Genomic DNA, 27,999 nt, shown 5'->3' on the forward strand with positions numbered 1-27,999 from the left:
ACAAGTCTTTTCGTCTATTTCGTTTAGCTTTTTTGAATATCTGTGTTCTAACATAGAGAGTGACATGTGTTCAAAAAAGCTTCTTTAATTCAAGTTCTGTTATTGTCGTTTCTAGTCATATTGAAAAATATAGGCAGTATGCTGTTTCTTAATCTTTAAAAAAAAAAGATATGTTCAAAGAATCTGGATTTTTTTTACATTGGTAGAACAACCAACTTAAACATCTATCAGTGTATAACGCAAGTAGATTGCGCACTGCAATTTACATCTCAGTAACACAACCCCATTTTGAAGATGATATTTTTATTGATATGATTTCAAATGATTTGTCGACAAACAAACTTCAAAACTAACTAGTTCTGGAATCGCTGACGAAGGGTTTTCAATTTTATGACTTTGCAGATTATTGAAAATTAATAACCCCAATTTCTGCCTCGAACCTTGGCAGTCCCTCACTGCAAGAGGCATGATGATGCCCAGGATATTGTTGCATAAACAATCGGCTTCAATTATTTTGACCTTCGGCAGGACTTAATAAATCATTGATGATTCCTTTGCTGAAAATGTTTCAGAACAGATTCGTATTGAGGTCAATCGAGTACTCCAAATTGGCTCTGGTCTGATCTTGGACAATCTGTGGCCGATGTTGGCGTTACCAGAATCAGGTCAATATGACACCGGCAGCCAGTCGTTGACATTTTTTTTTGCTGAGCCTACATAATTTGTAGCTCAACTTCTTGTTGATATGTATAACTTGTTCTTATGAAGTTGGTTGGTTTAGAAAACTAGTTGGTGGTTTTTTCAATCAATTAACCTGTTTCATTAATCTCGAATTTCCAAACGCTAAGCAAATTATTATTATTAGAACGTCATATTCGGCTCCAACTGAACGTTATCGAACATAACGATCGAATACGTTACCAGGAAGCCCGATCGTCCGAAACGGAGGAGTAACGGGTAATGAGAAGGGAAGCCGATCAGATGCGTCACCAGATCCTCTGAAACGCCGATCCCCTGAAGTTCGATTATCTGAAACGCCGGATAATCGAGAAATGAGGAAGAAATGAGGCGTGGTGACGCGCGCCGGGAACAGCTAGTGTTTCATATTTTCATTTCGTATTCTTGTTTTTTCAAATCTATATAATTTTTTACACCAGCGACTAATTATTGATCTATGTTACGCCATGTTTCAAACAAGTGTTTGTGCGGCACATTCGGCACATTGCCCACGTAGCTTGAATTAACGTCATTTTGTGCCGAAAACACGTTAAATCTAAAATCGTTAAATCCGAAAACACGATAATTTTTATTTTTTTATAAAAATATATATGTGATGTCCCAATATATGTATAAGTAAACAAACAAGCACGTAGAAAATTTAGAAAAACGTGAATATAAAAAAAATTGAAAACAGAAATCCCTTACTTCAGTGCCAATGGGAAAGGCATCAATAATATGAAATACCAAAAACCCAATACAATGTCCAACGTCAAGAAGCTTAAAACAAAACAAAATCAAAAAGCACGAACTTGCGGGATCGAGGGGAATGAAAGTTGTTTGCTTACTAGTTCCTTGCCCCCTGGGGAAGGTTAATCTTGCAAGATTGAGACCAACCGATATATTTTCAGTCTCTTCATCTCTGCTCAGTCCTGTAGCTTGCGTAGCGGGGCGCTTGGGAATACGCTATATAGTTATCAGCGGAAACGAGGGTTGGTTACAGATATTGGAAACAGACGTTAGGAAACGCCGTTATTCGATGGTAAAACCATGGTCAGAGGCAGTGAACAAACAAAACGACTTGCGAAAGAGCAACCTTCAGAGCGAGAAAAATGTAGAGCGCTCCCCGTATTGTACATCCGTTTTGTTTAGAGTATATCTGCCAGACATTCATATCGTTGGAAGAAAACTTTACCATCGTTGCAAGTTATATCCAGCTACCTTCTGCTGGCATCTTTGATGATCAACTACCAACTTTTTTTTTTCAAATGTGTTCCACATTACAGAAAAATGAGAATCACAAACGCATCTGAGAGGTGGAGAAATGCTTCAAACTTGGCTAACTTTTAATAAAACTTAACGGATGTCCCAGTGTTTGTAGCGGTAGTTAACGTCCGAAATAGTCATCTGGCTAACTCAATCAACCACTGATCAGAGCCTGATCGATCACTCTGCGCGAAATGCATTTGTTGGTTGGTCAGAACGATGAAATTAATTGGCAGGAAGGGAGAGCCTAAACGAGAATCTATTGAGGTCAAAGGCGCTTTGTTTTTTTTTGTTCGATTTTCTTTCCCGCTTTCTTCTTTAACTCAGTCGCACTCTCCAAATCAGCCGCAATCACATTTCGATTTTTGAGGGAATTCTTTAGCGATCTAGTATTGACGAAAATTGTGTGCATTATGTGTCAACTATTTTTATTTGACAATATTTTTGTTTGCTTGGTTTGTTTTGGTTTTGATCTCTTGTGGTCATGTTTGTAGATTAACACCGTTGTACACAACACTAACGCACTCTTTTGGGGAAAAGGGAAAACAGTGAGAGAAAAAGGAAATGAGATGAGGGAACACTGATGATGAAAACTTCAATAAATCAACCCTACAGCGCATATAACTGACCTACAGTAGGAAGCACAAATGTAGCGTTTCTAGACGCATCCAGCACAGGCATGCAAATTCTAGGTGTTATGTTTTGATTCAGCTTTCTAGGCGATACGATATGAGAAGAAATATGTAGATGAAAAACATTCGAAAGCGAACACAACAAAATGATAAGACAGGTATTGTGGCGTGCGGCGGAAGTATGGTGGCTTATAGCCCCTCAGTTCAACTGGACCGAGCACCCCTTTCTCAAAAACCGGATTGAAAACAGCTTGAAATTGGGCCACTTTCACGGGTTTTACGCAATCGTTCATGGTCTCGCTTACTGACAGTGCTAAACCAGTGGATAAAACATTAGGGTAAGGATAAGGGAAGGAAGGGTAGCATAACGGGTTGCCGGTACCAAAGAGACCACCTCTAACGTAGTCATCCATTGTACATAATTGTTTAGTAATCATAAAGAATCAATCGATTAATGTATTGGATGCCCACGTTCCTCGCCTTCATTTGTGTTATATATTAGGTTGGCTAAAAAGAAATCGATGTTTTTAACGATACATGCCTTTAGTGATCGATATCTAGTGAAGTATCGATCGTACAGTTTCAAGTTATGATACTGCTGATGCTTTACACTTAAAAAAGTGCTTTCATTGTTTTTGGTTTGTTTCATTCGTTTGTGAGTTACAGTGTGTTAACATTGGAGGTCAACGATGAGAAAATTTGATAGATTTTACCATTTTTCTTTTAAAAAGCCGAAAATTTTAGCTAGGCCGCTGAAATTGTGCATGGTGATTATGGTGCCGATACTCTAAAAGCTAGTAAAGTGTAATTTTGGTTTCGTTGATCCGTTTCGGTTATTTTTGATGTTAAAGATGCACTTCGCCCAGACAGACCCGTTATCGAAAATGTCGACAAAATCACAGAAATAATCAAAGCTGATCGGCATGTTAGTAGTCAGAGCATCGGTTAGGAGTTAAAGATTAACTATCAAACAGTTTTAAGCCATTTGCGTAAAGCTAGCATTCAAAAAGAAGCTCGATGTTTGAGCGCCACCCTATTTACACCACAAAACATGATGGCTCGAATTTCCATCTGCGCTATTTCGGCCAAACGGAATGGGATCGAACCATTTGTTAAACGGGTTGGTATTGGGGATGAGGAATGGGATACATACGACAATACGGTGTGAAATAATCGTGGTCTAAGCGTGGTGAAGCATTTTACGCGGTTGTCAAACCAGGAATTACGGCCATTAAGGTTCTACTGAGTTTATGGTAGGACTTGAAATGACTTGTTTATTATGAGTTGCTTCCGTGTAGCCAAACACTAAATTCAGATCTCTACTGTCAATTACTGCACCGTTCGAAGCTAGCAATCGACCAGAAACGACCAGAATCGGCCAACGAAATGTCCAACACGTCTTTAGTGACTCACCAGAAAGTCCGGGAGTTTGGTTGGGAAGTTTTAATGCATCCATCGTATAGTCCGGACCTTGCACCAAGCGACTGACATCTTTTTGACGCATTACAAAATTTCCTGAGTGATGAAAAATTGAGATCAAGACAGGATTGTGAAAAAAAGATTGCTCGAGTTTTTTGCCAATAACGACCAAGCCTTTTACAAGAGAGGCAGTATGAAGATGCTTTTAAAAAGGCAACAAATTTTCCAAGAAAATAATGCATATTTGACGCAAATCGGACCATTGGAAACTTGCTAAATATAGTTTTAAAATTGACCCACAAAACGTCGATTTCTGTTTAGCCAACCTAATACACTCTGTCAACTTTCTATAGCCGAACCTAATACAATGATCAATATGTGTGGATTTTTTTCAAGTCTCTATATTCATTGTGAAGTTTAATAGTCAGTTGGCTTTTCTGATCGCTGAATGGCTTGGAAAATTCGGTTTGTCATACTGTCAACCAGAATTTTAAATATTTGTGGGCCCATATGTTCCCAAGCTTCCAAAATGGATGCCTTAAGCTCATTAATAGAGCTGTATTGCTTCCTATCCGCATAAATTTGCCTAACCAATATTCCCCAGACAATTTCAACTGGATTTAGATCCGAACTTCGCGCTGGCTACCCAAGCAAATCGATTTTATGGGTAGCAAACCATGTTCTAGTTATCGAACTGGTGTGAATGCTAGCATTATCTTGTTGAAAACCCAATTTTTTCAGTGGTTGGTAGCTGTAAACGGGATCAGGCAGTCTTCTAGAATCTGGATGTATTCGTTAGAGTCCATTTTACAAGATGTAAATACCAGATTGAGCTTGCCCGAAGCGCAAAACCCAAGCCACACCATCAGAGATCCTCCTCCAAAGTTACGGGTAGAGAAGTACTCCGAATCTTTGCGTAAATCTCGCCAGTAGCCTGTTAGACCATCAAGCCCATCCAAATTAAACTTTTTTTCATCAGAAAAGATCACCTACACTAAAAAACCAGAAAACGGAATTGGTTCCTTTGATACAGAATATGTTCTTGAAAAAGTAGAAGAAAACCCAAAGATACCATGACTCACTTTTTATTGGTGTAGTAGGCTTAGATTTGGTATGCTATGCTCAGAATATTCTCTTGAAAAAGCAGAAGAATACCCAAAGATACCATGTCCCACCGACGTTCCATGTTCAGTTTAGCAAATTCTACACGTTTTTATTGGTGTAGTAGGCTTATTTTCGGGCTGTTTTGCAAAACCTTGCGAATACCTTCCCTGCTCACTAGCAGATCCAGTGTAGATTTGATTTTTGATAGCGATATTGTCGAATTTGACGCCAATGTAACAATGTTCCGCTTGGTTTTCATCGACATCTTGATTTTTTTCAGAGTACACTGCACAGTTGCATACCGTTTAGGATCCTTTTAGGACTAATTACAGATCACTTTATTGGATCTCTTTATTCTTCGAGCCATTTCTCGAATAGCAACACCCTTCAGCCTATATGCCTCTATCAATCCATTTTCTTTTCACTTAGAACATTTCCTTTTGTTATTTTTAAGTAATTCACTTGCAAAACTCGTTATGAAAACTGCTATTGGAGGCAAAACTCAAAGTGCGGCTATAAAAAGTTCACAGTGCCTATATCGTATTTGGTCGAAAAAAAGCAAGAAATCAGTAAACTTCAATCCAACCAAACGGTTTTATTCATAATTTTGCCTACTTAAAAAAGTCCCAAAACCAGAAGTTGAATCGGAAAGACGGTTTGGAAGATACGTTAAAAACGTGGATGCGGTTACAAAAAGTTGACAGACTGTATAAATAAGCAGTTACTTGTTCTAATTGTCTAGGTAAATACTTCTCGTTTTACTAATCTACGCATGATTGTGTTCTACTCATGATTGTCTTGCAGAGAAGTTCAACTTTCGGAACTGTCAATTTTGTTATTGGTCAGTAAATCATTCGTATTCGATTCCAACGCGAAACACATCAGTTTGAACATTGACAGTGGATGCAAAAAAAGTTACCTATTGGTAACTTAGAGGAGGTAGACTGTTTGTTGTTATTATTGTTTGTTATTGTTTGTTTGTTGTATTATTGTTGTTATTGTATAGTCTTGTTATTACAAGACTCATCAAACATATAAAAAATTTCCAATATCTACATGTCGGTAGCCTGATACGTAGTAACCGGACAAGAAACATATCGGTAAAGCATTTCAGATATGCAGTCCAACACAGTTCCACCGAAGCGAAAATCTGTGCATCTAAGAAAAGAAGGAAAACTTTAACTCTCTGTCTCCCTCTTTCTCTCTCTCTTTCTCTCTTTTTATTTTTCTTTGTCTCGCACTCTCTCAGTTTCTCTCCATCTTCCCTTACATCTTTCTGTTGATGTGAGCAACTTGTTGATGTAATATTTTAGGTCTCTTTTACACAGGTTTCAGGAATCAGATGTCGATTAAAGTAGGGATAATTCGCGGCCAGGCAGGTCACCACAGTCCCGTTTTGCAGGGTGTTTTCAAAATCCTAACAAGAAATTCAGACCATATGACAGACCATATATTGCGAACAAAACTCACCAAAAGTTCTCAATCCTTTTGATGGAAAGGATTGAAATGTCTATAACTATGCTGGTTGTTGAAACTTTCAGCTTTCTTTCTCTCTGCCTCTCGATCTCTCTTTTTATCTTTTTCTCACATACTTATTATGTTTCCAATAGAGAACAGATGAACAACAACGTACCTCCACAATAGTCGCTTGAAATCGGTTATACTACTCTGCACAGGCCGGCAAAGTACATCTTATATCTAATCCAGTTTCCTCCTTCTTCCCTTGAATTAACCAATTCAAACATGCATAAAGGGTGGGTGAAAGTGGTCCTTGTCATGCTGTCTGCTCAATGAACAGTATAGTGCAGAAATTAGATTCGTTGATGAACGTTGTTGGTTGTTTACATTTTATCAGCCTCCTACAGATACGGTCTAGACAGCTAAATATGAAATTAAGATGGATGGTAGGTTGCGTTTGTTTGGAGTCACTATGAGGGAATGGTAGCTAGCTCACAAAATGAGCTGAATTGAGGTCTACGAGGGGTGTGAATTCTTATAGGTTTATTCCGCTTCTCCTAATTTTAGTATTAGATTACTGTTGCTACTGCTGCCGTTTCATTATTAACACTACATTTAGCAGTTTTTTATGTATACCTATTCTACCACACCCGGCAAAATGACTGCTGTGTAAGAAAAAAATATTATTGAGTCTTTCCAGTCTTTATTCACTCTAAAAACTTTCTAAACAATGATTTAGCAATGTAAATTGTAATAAATAATTGGATTTATCGATATTGTCATACAACAAAACACTTAATTGTTTACACTTTGTCCTTCAAAATATCAGGCTGTCTAAAAAGTCATGGACGTTTTTTTCGTGAAGTTCAAAACATTATATAAGATATTTTCAATTGTCCGATTTGCGTCAAATATGCATCATTTTGTTGGAAAATTTGTTGTCTTTTCAAATGTTGGTTTATAATGCCTCTTTTGTAGAAGGCTTAGCTGTTATTGGCGAAAAACTTGAGCAATCCATTTCCATCCAACGTCCATGACTTTTTAGACAGCCTGATATCTACTAGGTGTGTGCGTTGAGAACTGAAATTTTAGAATGATGGCTGTATCTGCCGATTGGGACTTCCCAGTTTTGCTGTTCATTCATCATTACCTTGTTTTGACATCAGGTAAATGATTTCAGGTCGCAAAAAAATTAAATCAGTTTGCAACCGATCGTTGAAAGGGTTAGACCATGTCAACTTTTGTACCTGAAAATGACGTTTTGCGAGGATTATTATTTTTCTGCCCTTGTTGAAGAAAATTGCTTCGGAATCGCACCAAATGCTTGTCGAGACTTGTGTTTGGAAGATCGCATTGCTTTGAGTGGTTTAAAAAATTTCAAAATGGCGATTTTGACTTTACAAAAAAAAGCCTTGAAGGATTCCAAAAAACGGACTTTCTGGTGGGACAGAAAGGTGTGGTGTTTCACAAGCTCCTAAAACATGATGCAAACGTTAGTTCCGATCACTACTGATAACAAATGCCCTATTTGAACCATTCATTGATCGAAAAACAACCGAAAAGCCAATTTGTTATCAACAATGGAGGCGCCTAGTAGGCCGTGGAATCAAGCACCAGGTGCCTAAAAAAGCAAAAATGTTTCAGAATACTATCAAATCACTTGGATGAGAGCTGCTATCCCTCCCCGCGTTATTTACCAGACTTGGCTCTTTCCGAATATCATTCTTTTTCATCGATGGAACACGTATTGACTGAGCAGCTTTTCGTTTTTCTACGAGGAAGTCGAAATTGGATGACTAACTAGTTTACTTAAAAAAAAGAATTCTTTCGCCTGGGAATCCACGATTTAGCAGAGAGATAGGAGAAATGTATAGCTAGCGATGGCACATACTTCGGATAAAATAGAAATTTTCTTACTTACTTACTGGTCCTATGTCCGCCGTCTTATCGGCGCGACAAAAGGGATGAAGTTAAATTTCTCCACTGTTGACGGTTACCCGCTATCGCCTTTACCTGGCGCCAGGAAAGGTTTCCGTCAACAGCCCGGATGTCGTCGGCCAGGCTTCGCCGCCAAGAGCCTCTGGGCCTGCCCCTCTTCCGTTGCCCTTGCGGGTTCCAGTCCAGTACCTCTCTACAGATCTCGTTTGCTCCTCTTCGCAAGGTGTGTCCGATCCACTTCCACCTGCGTTCCCGGATTTCAATCTCAATCAGTCGCTGCTGGCATCGACGGTGGAGTTCCTCGTTGGATATCCAACTGTTAGGCCACCATGCCCGAATGATGTATCGCAGGCAGCGGTTGACGAAGACTTGCAGTTTTTGCGTTATTTCTGTGGATACGCACCACGTCTCACAGGCGTATAGCAACACAGATTTAACGTTAGAGTTAAATATCCGGGTCTTGGTGTGCAGAGTGATCTGGTTTGAGCGCCAGATATTTCGAAGACCTGCAAAGGCACCCCTGGCCTTCCTGATCCGCATGGCTATATCTCTCTTGGTACCTCCATCAGGCGTTGTCTGGCTACCAAGATATTGAAAGGTTTCCACCTGCTCAACTTGTTGGCTCGCTACTGTGAGGCTGGAGGGATTGTCAGCGTTCACTACCATTGACTTAGTTTTCGCAACATTCACTGTTAAACCTGCTGCCTTAGAGCAGTTGGTGAGGTCATCAAGTTTGCTCTGCATGTCAGTTCGACGTTGCGAGAGCAAAACAATGAATAGAAAAATAGAAATTTGCATAAACATTTTATAAACATTTTTTTGTGTGTTAAAAAATTTCGGTTCTCAACGCACACACCTAGTACATACGTAACTTTTTTCTGTGTACAATTTCCTCATACACTGATTTAGCATATATTGCAAATATCAGACTGGGGAAAAAGTCATGGACGTTTTTAGCTATTTCCAAACTATTGCCAAAAACAAAAATGTATTGCCTTTTTAAAACTACATTCATAATTCCTCTGTTGTAGAAGGTTTGGTCGTTATTGGCGAAAAACTCGAGCAACTCATTTTCACAATCCTTTTTTGATCTCAGTTTTTCATCACTCCGGAAATTTTGTAATGCGCGAAAAAGGTGTCAATCGCTTGGTGCTAAGTCCGGACTATACAGTGGATGCATTAAAACATCCCAGGACTTTCTGGCGATTCATGAAAAATGCGCGTAACATTTCGTTGGTCTGATGGAACACAACACCCCTTCTGTTGGCCGATTCTGGCCAGTTCTGGTCAATTACTAGCTTCGAACGGTGCAGTTGTAGGTAGTAGAGATCTGAATTTATTGTTTTGCCACACGGAAGCGACTCAGAATAAACGATTCCTTTCAAGTAGAAGCCAGTAGAACCCAGAATATATCCAGTACAACTTTCCTTGCCTTTATTTTTGGTTTGGCCACAAGTTAAGCTGCTTCACCACGTATAGACCACGACCGATTTCACACAATATTGTCGTAAGTGACCCATTTCTCATCCCCAGTAACCATCACTTTAAGAAATGAGTCGAGTTCGTTCCGTTTGGACAAAACTACGTGGATGGCCTTTCGATCCATCATGTTTTTTGGTGCAAACAGGGTGGCGCCCAAACATCGAGCTTCTTTCTAAATCCAGCTTTGCGCAAATGACTTAAAACTGTTTGATGGTTAATGTTTAGCTCCTGGCCGATGCTCTGACTACTAACATGCCGATCAACTTAAATTATTTCTGGGATTTTATCAACATTTTCGATTATGGGTGTGGCTGGGCGAGGTGCATCTTTAACATAAAAAATAACCGAAACGGGTCAATGAAACCAAAATTTATCGCATCTAGCTGTTAGAGTATTGGCACCATAAACATCATGCAAAATTTCAACGGCCTAGCTTGAATTTTCACCATTTTCAAAGAAAAACTGTAAAATGTACTGAATTTTCTTTTAGTTGGCCTCCATTGTTAGAACCCTGTAACTTACAAACGAATGGAACAAACAAAAAACAATGAAAGCATTTTTTTAGTTGTAAAGTATCAGCTTTAAAACGAGCCTAAACTTGAAACTGTACGATAAATACTTCACAAGATATCGATCACTAAAGGCATCTACCGAAAAAATAATGGATTACTTTTTAGCCAACCTGATATATACATAGATATTGGGATATAAAAAAATATAGTAGGATTCAAAAAAAGATTTCACACTTAACTGTACGATTTCATTTAACAAAATGTATATCCACCGTCAATACTGAATGATTTAAAAATGGCAGCGAACCCAGAACACCATCCTTTTGCCTTCCGTCTCCCGTTGCTTCCCGTTATTCATAGGTTAAGGTTTTTGACGCGATTCAGGCACAGCTGCAATAAAAGCAGCGAAACTTACGTCTGTCCGTATAACCGCGATGAACCGTTAGGATTGCTAAACGATCGAGCACAAATGTTCAAGTTTAGGAAGGTTCAGAATTCAGCTCAATTGAAGCTCTGCTTCACATCTTCTTCCTCTATATATCTTCTTCTTCTTCTATCTTCTATCTATCTTCTATATATATAAAAATGGTTGTTTGTCTGTCTGTACCACATTTTCTCCAAAACTACTGGACCAATCCGCGTGAAATTTTGCACAGCGTAGTTTTGTGACCCCGGATTATGAATAGGAAAGTTTCACCCTCTCACACCTCCGGGGAGGGGGGGCTCCCATACAAACGTAACGTACCGTAACGTCCCATATGTAACGTCCCATACGTAACGCCCATACGTAACGTCTCATACAAACGTTTTCGAGCAAATCGAACCAAATTCGGCAGATGGGAGTTTTGGGGAAGGGGAAATGTTCTGGTGAATGTTTGAAACCCCTCCCCTCTTTACAAAAGGGGCTCCCATACAAAATCTGGGTAAATTTCAGCAAAGCTCGAATAATTTTCAAGCAATTTGAGCCAAACTCAGATGGTGCGAGGTTTGACATGTATCCAATGGGAAGCGAAAAGGGAAGCCGATCGGATACGTCACCGGGAAACGGAGGAGTAACGTAAGGTGGAAAGGGAAACTGAACGAATACGTCACCGGGAAGCCCGATCGTCTAGGTAGGTAGGTATACGTCAACAAAAGTAGGTATACGTCAACAAGAAGTCCTCTGAAACGCCTCCCAATCGAGAAAAAAGGATGAAATGAGGCACAGCGACGCGCGCCGGGAACAGTTAGTTTTGTAATATATATTAGGAACTTGGAAAAAGAATAAGTAAATGAAGAATAAGAGTTAAAGCGAATTAGGAAATGAATTAAGGGAATAAATAAAGAGTTTTTGAGTTATAAGCAAATTCCCATTATTTGTTGGCCATACTAGTATACGAGGGGTGTTCAAAATTTTTTGCGACATTTGAATTTCCGCGGGCAACGTATATCCGATCTTCGTTTTTTGTGGCGTGAGGTTGCTACACATGTCAGTGACCTACGGTGAAAATTTCAGCCATTTTGAATAGTTACTCAATTTTTTACACCTGTTTTGCTTGGACGTGTTTTGGCTCATCGTCGATTTCGAAACGAAAGAAAAAACAAAAATCGGATATACGTAGCCCGGCAAAATTCAAATGTCGCAAAAAAATTTTAACACGCCTCGAATTTAATCCGTTCTTTGTAAAAAAACCAAGATTAAACTTATTCATAACAGTTTGTAAGACTATTCAAAATATAGCATATCACAGCCTTCTAAACTAAAGCACTACTAAGCGGCCCGGCATAGGTGTAGAACCAGTGACGTGGAACTGAACTAGTAATTTGTTCTGAAATTGTCCGCCTAAACAAGAGTATAACCGAATAAATAATTAAATTGGGTCGGAAAGTCGCTGTTTCCCATAGCTGACCAACCTAAAAGCTGCTCCTAAACGATAGGCAACCAGCACAACAGTGAGGTGAGCTTTTGGTTTTAGCGCGCACCTCATGGGTGCGAAGTACATTATATGGGTACGAGTAAACGCTGCCAGTACAGCTGTACTGATGACTGGGATTCAATGTTTTTATATAACCTAGGTTCGATGAGTACCAACCGTTGGAGATCTAGATTTTGTTCCCACTAAAGACTGTCAAAACCATTTATTAAATGGCACTTCTGAAGAACTCCAAAAGATGACTACGTTATAGAATTAGTACCAGATTTTAATTGTAACCTGGCGGAAGCGTGAGAATAAGAATAAGAACATTCCATATTCGATTTAAAACACCACACAGTCATATCCGTGTAAATGTTGTGGCCATTGAAGTCAACTGACCTACAATCGCATACATTAGCACGTGGCATTCGGTGGCAAAAAGAGTTTACGTTGATGCCATGAATCCATTTTCGGGTGACAGTGGTTACGTTATCAACCTCCACTGAACTGCGATAAGCACCACGCGAACCCCTTCCATATCCCTTGTGATGCATGCAATTACTTAACCGAACTTGAGGGCTGCAGGTGTTCCACCACTGTAAACTTAGGTTATCATAGCGACGAACGTAGATTGAGCTGGACGAGAGGATCACTGGTCATGCGAGGGGAATTGTTTCTCGATGAGACGGCGATTCGAAACGTACGGAAGTACCGCTGAAGATGAAAAAATGCCAATTGTTCTACTTGATCGCAAATGGCAATTGTTGTTAATGTAGCATTGTACTACATGAATATACACCTATCAGGATGTCTGGAACATATCAGGAGGTGGAATACTGGGAGGCAGGATTTAAAGTTATTGAATCAGATCTAAACCATGAATAACTAAAACATGAATAAACATGAATAACATGAATACCGGAATTAACTATCGAATTAATTGAATTGCAAATGAATGAGAACATGATATCTCGACTGAGCTGATGGTATACTGATTAGAAAGAAGAGTGCAAGCAAGAAGAAGGGCAATGTTCTTTTCTTTGAACAGTTACTACTTCTTAATTGATCTGCTTATTTTGACGATTTAGTCGAATTATTTGAGGTATTGCTTAGTCTCAGCTTTTTGCGGGAATGTGTGGCACTGTAGTTTAAAAGTTTATCTGTTTCTGGCGAACCTGAGGGGTCGATGAGTAATCTATGTTCGCTATCTGCACGTACGCGTTCGGCAAAACCTTAGAGTGCGGTAGGTGCATAACAACGCCTGCCGATAATGGTCGAAGGACAGTTTTGGTCGACACTTACGTACGGTAGGACGTTGAAACACTGAAAATATACAGAGTGTATCTGGTAAGTTTCGAATCGTGTTTCAAGACGAATCGAAAGAGCTTGATATCTTAACATAGTAGGGATCGATTGGGAACAAAATACTTTTTTTTATCTCGGTGCAATTGATTCAGCTATTCAAGTGAAGTTTCCTGTTTCTGGGGTGAGAACATTGAAAAAAGTAACGAGTGTAGGGAAGCAGGGATGAAATGATATCGTATTCCAATTAAAGCAACAGACCATGAAAAATGAGCGTCATTGGCGATGCGAAAGGCTGCGCAGAGTTGGATGGTCCGGGGTGGGAAGAGAAGTTGAGCTGAAACGGCTTGAATAATTTCCTGTGCTTTTGGGGAAGAGCACAATGGTTCATGGCGTGGCCAAGCAAGACAGAAATCTTGAGGTAAAGCCACCTTGTCTAGCATATTGATGTCGTCAGACAGGCCAGAATTATTCAACATGCTTTTGCTCTTTTTCACGCTCTCACATGGACGTGTTTCAGTTCTGTTGTTTTGTGATTGATAGAACCATGCTCTGCTTGCGTATGGTTATTTGTTTGTTACATTTTTTCTTATATACATACGCGCACACTCTCATCCATGACATACAAGCAGACTGGTGGCTATTGTCAAAATCTACCGTTTCAGAAACTACCGTTGCAAGGCTACCCTAAGGCTACATTGGAAAAGGACGGCTTAGCTAAGAGCAGTCGATTCTGAGAGATGGAGATGCTTGGATCATTAATGGAATACCGGCTGAAAATGTTCGTAGACTGGTTAGAGCAGCTGCAGCTACTGCCTGGTTGGCATCGCAATTACACAATCAATTATGTATTGCAACACACCCCATCATCATTAGTAAGTGTTCAATTTTCTCGGGCAAACTGCGCATATCTCGTGCTGCTGATCTTGATTGGTTACGTACTGTACCTGTTCTACTATCAAGCCATTGTTTGGAAACGGGTAAGTCAACTTCGTTCAACCTCAGCTTATCTCAACTACATCAGTATAAGGAGAAGAAAACCAAAATCTCACGTAAAGTCACTGGCAATCCAACCACCTCAACAGCAATCTTCCATCGCTTTCCTCAGGATTTAACAGACATCGGGTACAACCACATCTTAGATGCAAACCGCATCAGACCGAGCAACCGCAAACGAGTAGATATCGTGAACCGAGCACGGCGATTGCGCAAAATCGGTGATCGCCTACCGCCACCCTACCCGAATGGATGGTTTTCGATTTTAGAATCGGAGGAATTGCGCCCAGGCGAAGCGAAAAGCATTGATTGCCTTGGGCAAAATCTGGTCGCCTTTCGAACGTTGAGGGGTGCGGTGTATGTGCTGGATGCGTACTGTCCGCATCTTGGTGCCAACCTCGGTGTAGGGGGCATCGTGCAAGATGACTGCATCGAATGTCCGTTTCACCACTGGACATTTAGTGGTCGGGATGGCCAATGCACTAATATTCCGTACAGCCGCTTTGGCACAATACCGAAGGTAGCCCGGTTGCGTAAGTGGCTGTCACTTGAAGTGAACGGATTCATTTTCGTGTGGCACCATACGGATCCTACAGCCGAGCCGTGGACAATTAATGTCGTGAATGAGATAGAGGATGGTACCTGGGTGTACTATGGCAAGAACGAGTTTCTAGTGAACTGTCACATCCAAGATGTGCCGGAGAATGGAGCTGACGTAGCGCATCTTGCAGCTGTTCACGGACCTAACATGCTTTCTGGTAGCGACATTCGTTACTCGAGAGCTGCCTGGGCCGGCTTTGGAATGCATTCGTGGCTCGCCAGGTAGGTATGGTTCATTGACGGATGGATCAATGCACCGCGACAGTAACGTATTTCTATTTCCCCACGTCTATAGCTGGAAAGCACCAGAAGATGGAGAACCATCGCATGTTGCAAAGATGGATTTGATCCATTCCTTTCGGATTTTCAACAAACTGGAGGTGGGTAAAATAGACGTGCGAGCGTACCAAATCGGCCCGGGGTACGTGCAGCTTATGATGAATACCGGAATGGGTCCTTTCGTCGTCCTCCAGACCGTCACACCGATCGAACCGCTTGTGCAAAAAGTAATTCATAGATTCTACGCTCCACGTAATATATGGAACGCGGTCTTTCAGAAGTTTGCTATCTGGGCGGAAAGTGTTATGGTATGATCAACAACTCTCAACCGTGCTACGATCTTCGGCAATCTAACGTTAATTGTTTCATCAATTTACTTTGCTTTGTAGTTTGAAAGAGACATGATGGTTTGGAATCACAAACAATTCATCGATAATCCGTTACTGATCAAAGAGGATCGTCTGATCAAGAGTTATCGGAAGTGGTACAGCCAATTTTATTCCGAGAATAGCGTTAGCTTCGCAATGGCAAAAGAAAAACTGGATTGGTGATTGAAAAGCTACACGAGTTCCAGGACTGTTACTTTTATGGAGCTGTTACAAAACACGTGTTACCAAAAATCGACGCATGGCCACCTAGCCAACTATCAAGCACATAGTCTGTCTTAATCTTTGGGGAAACGCTCCGATGCTGTTTTCCCTATGAATCGCCAGCTATACCCTATACTTCATACACATTATATGCAAGTATAACAAGATTTCATAATATATTATTATAAAGTATGTTAAAAAAATATTACAACATATGGCTAAAATAAAAACGAACGAAGCTATAGAGAATAAAAATAAACAGGCAATGAAAAAGCATTGTCCAATCGTTCATGCTATAATGCTTCTTTCATAGCTTTAAGGATGTAGATGACAATGCATTGTTTTTGATTTCTTGGTGTTGGAGGCGCTGTATAGGCTTTGAGCGTCGTGATTCATTCTTCTCGAGATTATAACAAACTAATTGGGTTCCTGATTGATTTCTCCGTATTTAATTTCCCTCGGATCACGGACTCGGACTAACTTCCGTAGTTCATATTCGTTATCGCATGTTGAAAAATATCGATACTTTCCAAACGTTAACAATAATTTAATTAGTTATTGTACAATGAAACAGAACATTAGTTTTGGGCTACTGCTTGAATGTGAAATATTTCATTCAGAATGAAAAATGTCTCGAATCTTAACCTGCGTTTAAATATATAAATAACAGATACAACTACGCCGAATTGAAAAAGGAATGGAATAGAAACAATTCAGACGCTAAGGTAGGAATAATTGAATGCTGCGTTCTAATGACAACGACGACGACAGTGACAAAAACCTAACTCCGTACTAATGAAATAAACTTCTGTACTTTAGGTTTATTTATTTATGGGTAGATATGAAGTGTATACAGTGACAGTAGCTGTCAGTTAGCAACAGTACCATAATTATAGCTGCAGTGTTCTGTGTTCGTAAACTATTTGCTGTATCATTATTCGTAAAGAGCGCATCAGCATTGGAATACTTCGCTGTTTTGTTATTATAGAGGTAATGCACGGGTCCCACAGTGTTACCACAGTATTTGATCGCATCATAGATAAGATAAGAAACAAAGGGACCAAACAATAGTTGTTGTTTATGAATACTCTGTGCAACCGTGAAACATACTCTCTTCGAGCTTGTGTGATGATAATCGAGCTAGTGTGATAATCATTCTAAGTGCCATCTCTCGTTATCGACCACTTTTCGCGCAACGTTAGTTTCGTAATTAACCAATGCGAATACGCTCTCTTTTCGCAGTTGACGCAGTGATTATGAAATCGACCGGTGAACTTCTGACTGCTCTGCGGCAATTGATGAAAAACTTGCCGAACAACCTAGGCACGATCAGTGCATATATCATCCCATCGACTGATGCTCACCAGAGTGAATATCTGGCTGCACACGACGAACGGTGTGCGTTCGTGTCCGGATTCGATGGAAGCGCTGGCACCGCCGTAGTAACCGAAACGGAAGCTTTGTTATGGACGGATGGACGTTACTATCAGCAAGCTGGTAAACAACTCGACACCAATTGGAAGCTGATGAAAGACGGACTGCCAAGTACACCGGCGATTGACGCATGGCTGGCTAAAATGCTGCAACCAGGTTCACGGGTCGGCGTAGACGCTAACCTTATCACAGCAGCCGCGTGGAACCCGCTGCAAACTTCGATCAAAACAGCCAGCTGCACCCTGCTCGCTGTCACACCCAACCTAGTTGATTTGATCTGGAAAGAACAACCACCCGCCCCGCACAACCAGCTTCTACCGCTGGCGACCATCTTCACGGGGCATTCGGTGTTTGAGAAGTTGACTGTCGTGCGCGAGAAGATGGTAGAAAAACGAGCCTCCGTTTTGGTGGTGAGTGCGCTTGATGAGATCGCGTGGCTATTAAATCTCCGTGGTACCGATATAGACTATAATCCAGTGTTTTTCGCCTACGTCATCGTAACACTTGAGGAGCTGCATCTGTTTATAGACGAAACGAAGATCGTGCCAACAATATTCGAACATTTTCGAGAGAATGGGGTCGAGGTACGGGTACATGCGTACGATGACATGCATAGGGTACTGCAGCGGTTGGCCGTGGCGAGCCCGCATCTCGTATGGGTTAGTTCCGGGTCAAGCTATGCGCTCACAATGCTGATCCCGGAGGAGAAGCGCTTCCATGATATAACTCCTATTAACTTGATGAAGGCAGTCAAGAACGCCACGGAGGCGCAGGGCATGCGTAATTGTCACATTCGGGACGGAGTTGCTCTTTGTCAGTACTTTGCTTGGCTGGAGCGTACGATAGCTGCAGGCACCCCGGTGACCGAGATTAGCGGTGCGACCGAGCTAGAACGCTGTAGGAGTCGCCAGCAGCATTATAAGGGCCTGAGCTTCACCACGATTAGTGCTTCCGGACCGAATGGTTCAATCATACACTATCATCCTCTGCCGGAAACGAACCGACCTATCAACAACCAAGAGCTCTATCTTTGTGACTCCGGTGCTCAATATCTGTAAGATTAAAATCCCTTACTTTCAGACTTTTTTTTAATATATTGTTTTTTTTTACCAATGCTGACAATGTTTTACCATTGTCAATCACTCTGTTTTTCGTGTATTTTCGGTAGCGACGGTACAACTGATGTTACACGAACGGTGCATTTTGGTAAACCTAGTGATGAAGAAATCAGAGCCTTCACGCATGTCCTTAAGGGACAAATCGCGCTCAGCACGGCCATCTTTCCGCGAAGAGTAAAAGGTCAGTTTCTTGACACGATCGCGCGCAAAGCGCTATGGGACATCGGACTCGACTATAGCCACGGCACTGGTCATGGTATTGGCCACTATCTTAATGTACATGAGGGTCCAATGGGAATCGGTATACGACTAATGCCCAACGACCCCGGTCTGGAGGAGAATATGTTTCTTTCAAACGGTAAACTAATCAATAATCCCATTCATCCGTGCTAGTTCATTCAATAATTAGTCATTTCTCTCCTCTTATTTTCCAGAACCTGGTTATTACAAAGATGGCAAATTTGGCATCCGGATCGAAGACATAATGCAGGTGACGACAGCTGATGTCGGAACCAATTTTGACGGGCGCGGAGCGCTCACCTTTCACACCGTAACGATGTGTCCGATCCAAACGCGACTCATCGACGTCACATTTCTTACACAACGTGAACGACAACATCTGAATAACTATCATCGCCGGGTGTATGAAACACTGGCCCCATTGCTGCGTGAAATTGAAGACCAGGAGACACTTGCATGGCTCGAACGCGAAACAAGATCAATTTAAGTAAATTACGTCTTTATTATTTCATGTCCTGGTGTATTTAAACAAAGGTGTACCTAGTGTATTTAAGCGAAGGTATCGGCCACCAATTTTCTTACTATTTTTACTTGAATAAAAGTAAACGAAAACCGAGCTACACAGCTGGCCAATGAAATACTAGGTTGTATACTAAGTTTTGACGTTCGATACCATAGGGCGCTGCTACGAGCCTAACTTTTTTTGCCATATTGGTACACTCTTCATATGAACGTATGTGAAGTTTCATCGATCACTTAATATTTGTTTTACAAGCCATTTAGTATCGACATGTTACACTATCTTTTACAGCTGTTATGACGTCATCATTTGATAAAAAACGCTTTCCGCGCGCAATATTTTTTTGGTTTGAAAACAAATGGACGTCGCCCGAGGCCAAATCTAGTGAATACCCCAACAATTCGAACTTTAATTCATGGATTTTTGCCATTTTCGAAATGCTCTTCTGACAGGCTGCATTGCCCTGATGAAAGAAGATGTTTTTCTTCTTCAAACCGATTTTGTTCACGAATTTTTGCTTTCAGTAGGTCTTAAAGGTTACAACAATAAATAAAACTTATTGTTTTACCAGTTTGCAAGTAATCCGCTAACAAAATTTCATTCGCATCCCACAAAACTGATGATAACAGGCAATTTCTAGGCGAACTAGTTTCGGAAGCGAAGAACCAGGTTGACACCACTCCTTAGTCTATTGTTTCGATTCAGGATCATGAAGATAGACACAAGTCACATCCACAGTGATGATTCAATGCACAAAATCCACTTTATCCTATCGAAAACGCTTTAAATGTTGTTAAGAAAGATGCATTCGAATGCGTTTTTAGGGAATGCTGCACCCATTTTGCAAACAGCTTTCTCGAACCCAAAACTTCAGTAAAAATATTGGTTATACTGTTCAATGAGTTGGCTAGGTCTTGTACTTAATTTCTATCAGTGATTGGACGATTTTCGAAAACGATATCCTGTATTGTTTTACGATTTCAGGTGTTGTATCTGTTTTTTGACGTTTTTGACACGGATCGTCTTGAAGGCTACTACAACCGCGTTTAAACTCAGAAATTCCCCTTTTAACCACCTAATCAAAGGTAAAGAGTCCTTCTTCATACGTCCTTAAATTTTCAACATACGTCCTTAAATTTCCTTTGCTTGTAAACCTTCCAAAAATAAAAATTCAATCACTGCAAGATGCTTGATTTTTGCCATTGTGAAAAATACTGTGACACGTCGATACTAAATGGCTTGTAATAAAAAAATTAAGTGACCGATTGAAATGAAACTTCACATACGTTCATTTGAAGAGTATAAAAATATAACAAAAAAAATTAGGCTCGTAGCACCGTTCCATGATATCGAGGCTCCGAATATAATGAACAACCTAGTAATGCAGCTTAAATACATTACCTATTTTATTGGACAGCTTTGTGTTTGGGCCATTTTTTTCTAAAAATCTTTTAAAACGACTTCTCATTTGCTCAACAGCTTTAGCGTATAGAAGATTAAACGAATTTTGTTTAATTTTTTGTAATATTTTTAACATTCGTTCTTGTTTCATGGAGTCTGCATTGAAGCGAGTTTGCGTTGATACGTTATTCCCGTCCGTTGTACTTGGGTTAGTTAATTTACCTCGAATCACTGCACCAAACATGTAGTGATCTAAATTGGTCACCCTAATGGTTCTGACGTGGGCGGACTCAGTTGGTGTCGACGATCAATCAGTAAGTGATATATTTGATAAGAAGTAGGTTTACTTGAACCCCTGGTCATAGAGCAGTCGGTAACGCTCGTCGATTTCACATAGATGGCCTGGATTCGAATCCCGGGCCGTGCCGCCATGAAACAGCCGTTTTATAATTTTTTGGCTCCCTAAGTCAAAATAATTTTTCTTTCGGAAAACCAAACAATGGATATTATTTCTCTTGCAAAACTAAATGATTCCTCATCTACGAAAAATAGGTTCAGCGTTTTATGTTAGCGTCAGTCTAAAAAAACGGATGATGCTATCATTATGAAAAGCAGTGTACATACATACATATGTATGTACATATGTATATACTGTTTAATATTGTAACGTACGTAGTGTATATATCAGGTTGGCTAAAAAGAAATCCATTATTTTCTCGGTAGATGGCTTTAGTGATCGATATCTCTTGAAGTATCGTACAGTTTCAAGTTTAGGCTCGTTTAAAAGCTGATACTTTACACTTAAAAAATGTTCATTGTTCTTTGTTTGTACTATTCGTTTGTGAGTTACAGGGTGTTAACATTTGAGGTCGATGAGAAAATTTGGTAGATTTTACAATTTTTCTTTTAAAAAGCCGAAAATTCAAGCTAGGCCGCTGAAATTTTGCATGGTGTTTATGGTGCCAATACTCTAACAGCTAGATGCGATAAATTTTGGTTTCATTGACCCGTTTCGGTTATTTTTGATGTTAAAGATGCACCTCGCCCAGGCACACCCATAATCGAAAATTTCGATAAAATCCCAGAAATAATTTAAGTTGATCGGGATGTTAGTAGTCAGAGCATCGGCCAGGAGCTAAAGATTAACCATCAAACAGTTTTAAGTCATTTGTGCAAAGCTGGATTTAGAAAGAAGCTCGATGTTTTGGCGCCACCCTATTTACATAAAAAAACATGATGGATCGAATGGCCATCGGCGAAGTTTTTGCCGCGTGTGTGGCTGGCTTATGCGATGTCAAGGCGGGACGGGACGGGACAATACCGGTATCGTTAGTAGTATACTACTACCGATGGATTCTTTAGTGATGTATTTAAAGACGAACCTATGCTGGCCCCCCCAGATAGAGCAGTCGGTAACGCTCTTCGCTGTCAGCGCAGCTGGGCTGGGTTCGAATCCCGGGATCGGTTGTCACTTAACCGGCCATGGTTTCGATTCCCGATACCGTTGCTGGACACTAACCAGCAGAAATTGAAAGAAAAAAAACCTTTAAGAAGTGAAGGTCTTCTTATTTGGGGCGACAACCGCTGGGCGGTCTTAGCCTGCACCAGAGACACCACAGACCGGTTCGTTTTTACGGGCGGGGTTGTTAGCCCCGTCCGAATAAACTGAGTTAATTATAATGTTGCACCTTTAAAATAAATTTTCGAATTAACAAATATACGAGTATGTCAATCGTCTATGTGGTTTTTACTCATCACGCAGACAGACTTCACCAGATGTGCAGAGGGAGAGCCTATCCAATGCATTTGCATGTGTGTGTGTTAGTTTTTTTGCTGCTTCTTATTACTGTAACTTTTTTTTAAACATGTACAAACCAAACAGTGCGCATTATTTGCTATATTCATTTTGCGCATAATGAGCAAAGGCATTACATTGAACGGTAATGGTTTAAATAGATAAATAAACAAAAACATCAACACGACTATTCGTTCAGGGCTAAGTGCCCACAGTCATTTCATGGCTACTATGCTGTTCTCATTTATTGTTCGCTATCATTGTCATCTTTCCCAAATTCTGAACTACTTCTTCACAACCTCTTCATCGAAATTTTATCTGTTTCAAGCTCACTGCTCGTACCATCAACCACGCTGCGCGGCACCCCAGCTACGCTTTGTATCCGTAACCGAGCCAAAAACGTATTTGTTTACACATGATACTTTATAAAAGCATTGTGTGGTTCTCGTTCGAGGCATTCTGGAGATATGCGACGCACATTATACACAGGTTCGCGTCGGAGAATGGATTCGTCGTGTATCCCTTTGCTCCGTTTTCCTTTCCTAGCAGATTCCCTCCTACCACGTTAAGTCACTCATCGCAACCCGTTTAGTGCAACCTGTTGGGTCGTTACTGTTCACGTGTACTGTTTGGTTCGTTCGCCAAAAGCGAACAGCATCGTTGGTACAAACATCCACCAATAGAAAAACTTACGGGTTATAAGTGTCTCATCGCGCCTGGGCTTGCGTGCTGCAGTTGACATATTTTTTACCAACCATACATGCACACGCATCCCAGCTTTCCTACAAGCAGGTCAATAATCAATCATTGCAATTATGCCTGAAAACAAAAAACAACATTATAAAGAGACCTGCGATCAGTCCAAATTAAGAAAGCAACAAACAAACCCTTGTTGTAGTGCGAGAAATAAAGGTTTTCGTTAGATCTGCAGTCGCTTACGAACGCAACGTTAAAAAACTTTATACTTAAAAACAAATTATTTGTTTTATGCTTAGACATTTCTAGCGCTCATTCACTAAACCGGTTAAGCCGTTGGCTCTTTTGCATACAGAAGTAACTTCAAGCTAATACAAAAGTGTAGTGTATACCGCCGCATACAAACAACTATACCAAAGTAGAACAAAATCATACAAACAAAAATATCTACCAAATTATTTAAGAAACCTCTCGACGAAAATTCATCACTTTCACATTCGTTCAAGTCTTGTGTTTGCTGTTTAAATTATTGAAGAATAAAAGAAAGAATGACGATAGCAAAGGAAATACTGATGGCAGTGTTTCACGTGTGCAAAACGCAGACTCATCAGTATAGCGAAAGTTTGCTGTTTTCTTCATGAAGTTTCTCGTTTAGCTGTCAATCACCACGACGTGACGCTGGTACGACAGGTAGTTTACAAAGACGGTAGATTTCGAATATTTCTAAATACTCGACTTATTCACTACGTTCGTGACTTGAGCATGTGTCTCTTGTTTTGCTTGACTGAGTGAATGCATTCGAAATCCAACGCTGCGTAGCGGGTGTCGCATATCGGGAAAGGTGCTATGGATCACCTCACGGGGTGCTCATGCAGAACACTGAGTTTAAGAAGCAACAGCATGCGGATACACTGGCTGGGAACCTACGAACGTAAACTTCTGTCGAGCAGTGAGACCCTTTGTTCGTGAACGGTTGGAAAGTGTTTTAATGCTGTCTTAAGTAGTTGTTGCGTGGTTTGTTTGTTTCGTTTACAGCTTTGTGATCAGTAAAGGTACCCTGTTTAATTGACTACGTAGTCATGAATATGGGACACTTGTTTTTGACACTTTTTCAATAATATTGTAGTATTCAAAAGGGTAGCATGTAATAAATGAATAATAAATACTCACTCCGTTCCTCTAAAATGAAAAACACACACGTACACAAGGAGATAACTGTTAATATTGTTGTGGTATCATCCACTTTCATGTGTTAAATTCTTCTAAAAGATTTCGGACAAATTCTAGTGTGTAACACTTACACGGATAAACTTGCCCGGGTGGAAGCGAACCTAATTTTATATTCGAGGTTTCATAACACCATGCTAAAATACCTTTAAGTGAACATCAGTGTTTTTGGGGCACCTTGAATTAAAAAAAGTCACCCTAATTGAATTGTCTATTATATTAATATATATTATTGAAAATTATAAGGTTTAAAAACTTCATTTATACTTGTATAATATTATATTTTAATAATATTGCTCAATATTATCCAATAATAGTAAATTCGGCCGTATGTCTTATATTTCAGGCACAAGTATCGATTAATTCCTCTCGTTTCTTGATGTTAGGATTAGGTTCGCTGTACAATTTATAAGCGTTTCCGTTCAATAATTATTCGATTATGTTTGTATCTTTCGCCGTAAGCTATTCTCGTGTCACATTCGTTTTCTCTTTCTGGGTTGTTCCGAATAAGAAACAACGCGAAATACTTTTTTCAACGATATTCCTTACGAAGCTATCATTAGAGCATTTGAATAGAAAGCTATTTCGTGATGGTGATATGTACGAAAATGACAAACGTGTGAACGTGTTAGTGTTGGTGTTACGCTTTTCAAATACGTATTGTTCACACATGGTGTGCGAAACCATGTAAATTATCTTTATCTCTAAAAACGATCGATCGCTAAATTGCCTGTTCTATTGGGGCGTCGTCAGGGTAACGGTAACGGGCAATAACGGACGACAATGCAGAATATATAGATGTTATCGAAGAACTACACAATTCTTCATCCACATATTTAGATGAGATACAGATGACTTCAGCGATTGATAAATTTGCGTACCTCATAATAAACGCTACAGATATCCACTTCACAACTTCTACCCCTATCTACAACTTCGGGCTTAGATCAAGGACAAATTCATAAAACTAGTAACAGTTCGGTATCCTGCATTTAGGGAAGTGCAGTGCATTCAACCAGTACTCATTTCGTTTCCAAAGTCTCATTTCGTTTCCAAAATCCGCTCTTTTAACCGATACTGCTCATTAACTACGCTTACTACGTCAGTCTATATGTTAATATGTCCTTGAAGTAACATTTGCTAGGTTTAAATTTTTGTTTTATGCTTTATGTTTGCTCTGGTTAAACAAAGCATTCCTTTCGTAGATCACTAGGGCATGTTTAAAGTTTTAAAGGACACCATGAAACTAAGCACCGTCTCCACTATCTCACCTAATCTTATCGATCATACACTCAGCTACAGCGATATTCCCCCTCCCACCATTGCCCACATTATTCAAAAACTAGGCTGTGCAATAAGTTTTGCGGTTCGATAAGAAATGCACAATTTTATGGTTTGGAATACAGTTTATTATTCAGTATAGTCTTCCTGAACATCAATACACTTGTTCAAACACGATTCCAATTTATGAATTCCATCAATGAAGTGAGAATCTGGAAGGGCTGTAAAGTAGGCTTCCACAGCTGTTGTGACTTCATCATTTGATGAAAAACGCTTTCCACGCATGATTTATTATAGGAATGGAAACAGATAGATGTCGCTAGGGGCCAAATGTGGTGAATACCGTGGATGCTCCAACAATTCGAACATTCATTTATTGCCATTATCCAAATGCTCTTATGACACGATGCGATCCTGATGAAAAAGGATTTTTTTCTTCTGCAAACCGGGTCTATCTTCACATTTTTTTCCTTCAGCTGGTCTAAAATGTTACAATAGTATTCAGAATTTATTGTTCTACCAGTTTGCAAGTAAATCACAAACAAAATACTTTTCGCATCCTAAAAACTGATGCTAACACCTTCTTTGACGATTTCTGGAAACGAACTAGTTTCAGAAACGAAGAAATACCACTCTTTAGTCTCTTGTTTTGACTCAGGGTCATGGCTATACACCCAAGTCTCATCCATAGTGATCAAAATGATTCCCAGAAAGTTGCATTCGAATGCGTTTTTGTTCAATTGTTTGCGAATGCGGCACCCATTGTGTACGAAGCTTTCTGAAACAAAATAATACATTCATAATATTGCTTACACTGTCCAATGCCTGTGGCTTCTACTAAATCTCTTTCAGTCACTCGACGATTTTTCAATACGATATCCTGTATTTTTGTTCTACGATTTCAGGTGTTGCTGCTGTTTTTTGACGTCCTTGGCGTGGATGGTCTTCAAGGCTTGTACGACCAAATTTGAATTTAGCAACCATCTGTACTTTTAAAGTACATAATTGAAAGTGAAGAGTCCTTATACCCTTTCCACATTCGTTCATAAATGAGCTTTGCTTTTAAGCTTTACAAAAATAATAATTCAATCACTGCACGATGCTTGATTTTTTTCATTGTAAAAAATACTGTGCCACGTCGATATCAAATGGCATGTACGTAAAGAATTACATGAAACTTCACATACGTGCATATGGAGAGTGTACCAACATAAAATAAAAACTCGTAGCAGCGCCTTCTGTTATTGAAGCACAAAATTTATTGAACAACACAGTAGAACAAACCGATTAAACAAAATATACCAATATACAAATATACATGTACAAATCTAAAGATCAAATGTTTATTTTAAATCTAGTCAACATATGGTGTGAACACCGCCAAAATACTGACAAGAAACCAATATTATCATGACTATGATCGTAATGATGAGTTTTTATGATGGAAGTATAAGCGGTTGGCGGTGCAAAAGTATTGAATAAATCCAGCAATGTTAGAGTTCCCTAGGGACTATATTGTTCCTGCACAATATGGTGTTATTAAATGATCAAAAGTAACAATAAACAACAAGCCATGTGTCATAACAAAATTATGTCCCCCGGTTTCAACTAGTAACTCGCAGCATTTTTTGAAATTCTCATAACAGTGTTCTTACTCTTTGATGTGCTGTGTCTGATGATTATGTCCTTGACTATAGCCAATTCAAAACTTCTTTTTCAATTTCCTCTTCACAATTTCGATGCAATGTCAAGAAGCGGCGAACTAACGATGCATTCAGACTTGTTTCGTTCGATTCTTCACAGTTTTCAAATGATTATTCTTATACATATTTCCCATTAGTTGCTCTCAATGCTTTCCAGCAGTGAATAAAGACCAGATTTATAGCACCATGGATGAGAGAAGGGATAAGATGTTGTTGATGGTAGTTGTAGCGGTGTAGGATTTTTTAGTTTCATTACTGCTATGCATAATGGATGTTGCAACGGTTCACTGGTTTACTTCGCTTGACAAACTTCTTCCACCTTCTTCCTAGCATCTTTATCTACCTAGCTAGCATTCCTGTTTCTACTATATTCAATGCATTGGGAAAATCCATC

At 39.8% G+C, this 27,999-nt stretch overlaps 2 protein-coding genes across 4 annotated transcripts; both read left to right on the plus strand.

Moving 5' to 3' along the window:
- Positions 1 to 14,471: 14,471 nt before the first annotated feature.
- Positions 14,472 to 16,307, plus strand: LOC128268425 (cholesterol 7-desaturase nvd). Its single transcript, XM_053005517.1, has 4 exons — positions 14,472 to 14,705; positions 14,834 to 15,543; positions 15,617 to 15,908; positions 15,990 to 16,307. The coding sequence occupies exons 1-4, from the start codon at positions 14,472 to 14,474 to the stop codon at positions 16,149 to 16,151; spliced, it is 1,398 nt and encodes a 465-aa protein (XP_052861477.1). The 3' UTR covers positions 16,152 to 16,307.
- An 836-nt stretch (positions 16,308 to 17,143) lies between these two features.
- Positions 17,144 to 21,034, plus strand: LOC128269944 (xaa-Pro aminopeptidase ApepP-like). 3 transcript variants are annotated; one of them, XM_053007457.1, is made up of 4 exons: positions 17,144 to 17,180; positions 17,433 to 18,678; positions 18,793 to 19,100; positions 19,177 to 21,034. In XM_053007457.1, the coding sequence occupies exons 2-4, from the start codon at positions 17,447 to 17,449 to the stop codon at positions 19,467 to 19,469; spliced, it is 1,833 nt and encodes a 610-aa protein (XP_052863417.1). In that variant the 5' UTR covers positions 17,144 to 17,180; positions 17,433 to 17,446; the 3' UTR covers positions 19,470 to 21,034. The 3 variants fall into 3 exon arrangements, with proteins under 3 accessions (XP_052863417.1, XP_052863491.1, XP_052863344.1); XM_053007531.1 differs by lacking the exon at positions 17,144 to 17,180 and adding an exon at positions 17,225 to 17,335; XM_053007384.1 differs by lacking the exon at positions 17,144 to 17,180 and having other exon boundaries at positions 17,334 to 18,678.
- The last annotated feature ends 6,965 nt before the right edge of the window (positions 21,035 to 27,999 follow it).

This window comes from Anopheles cruzii, chromosome X (assembly GCF_943734635.1).
Source record: "Anopheles cruzii chromosome X, idAnoCruzAS_RS32_06, whole genome shotgun sequence".
Taxonomy (NCBI): Eukaryota; Metazoa; Arthropoda; class Insecta; order Diptera; family Culicidae; genus Anopheles; species Anopheles cruzii.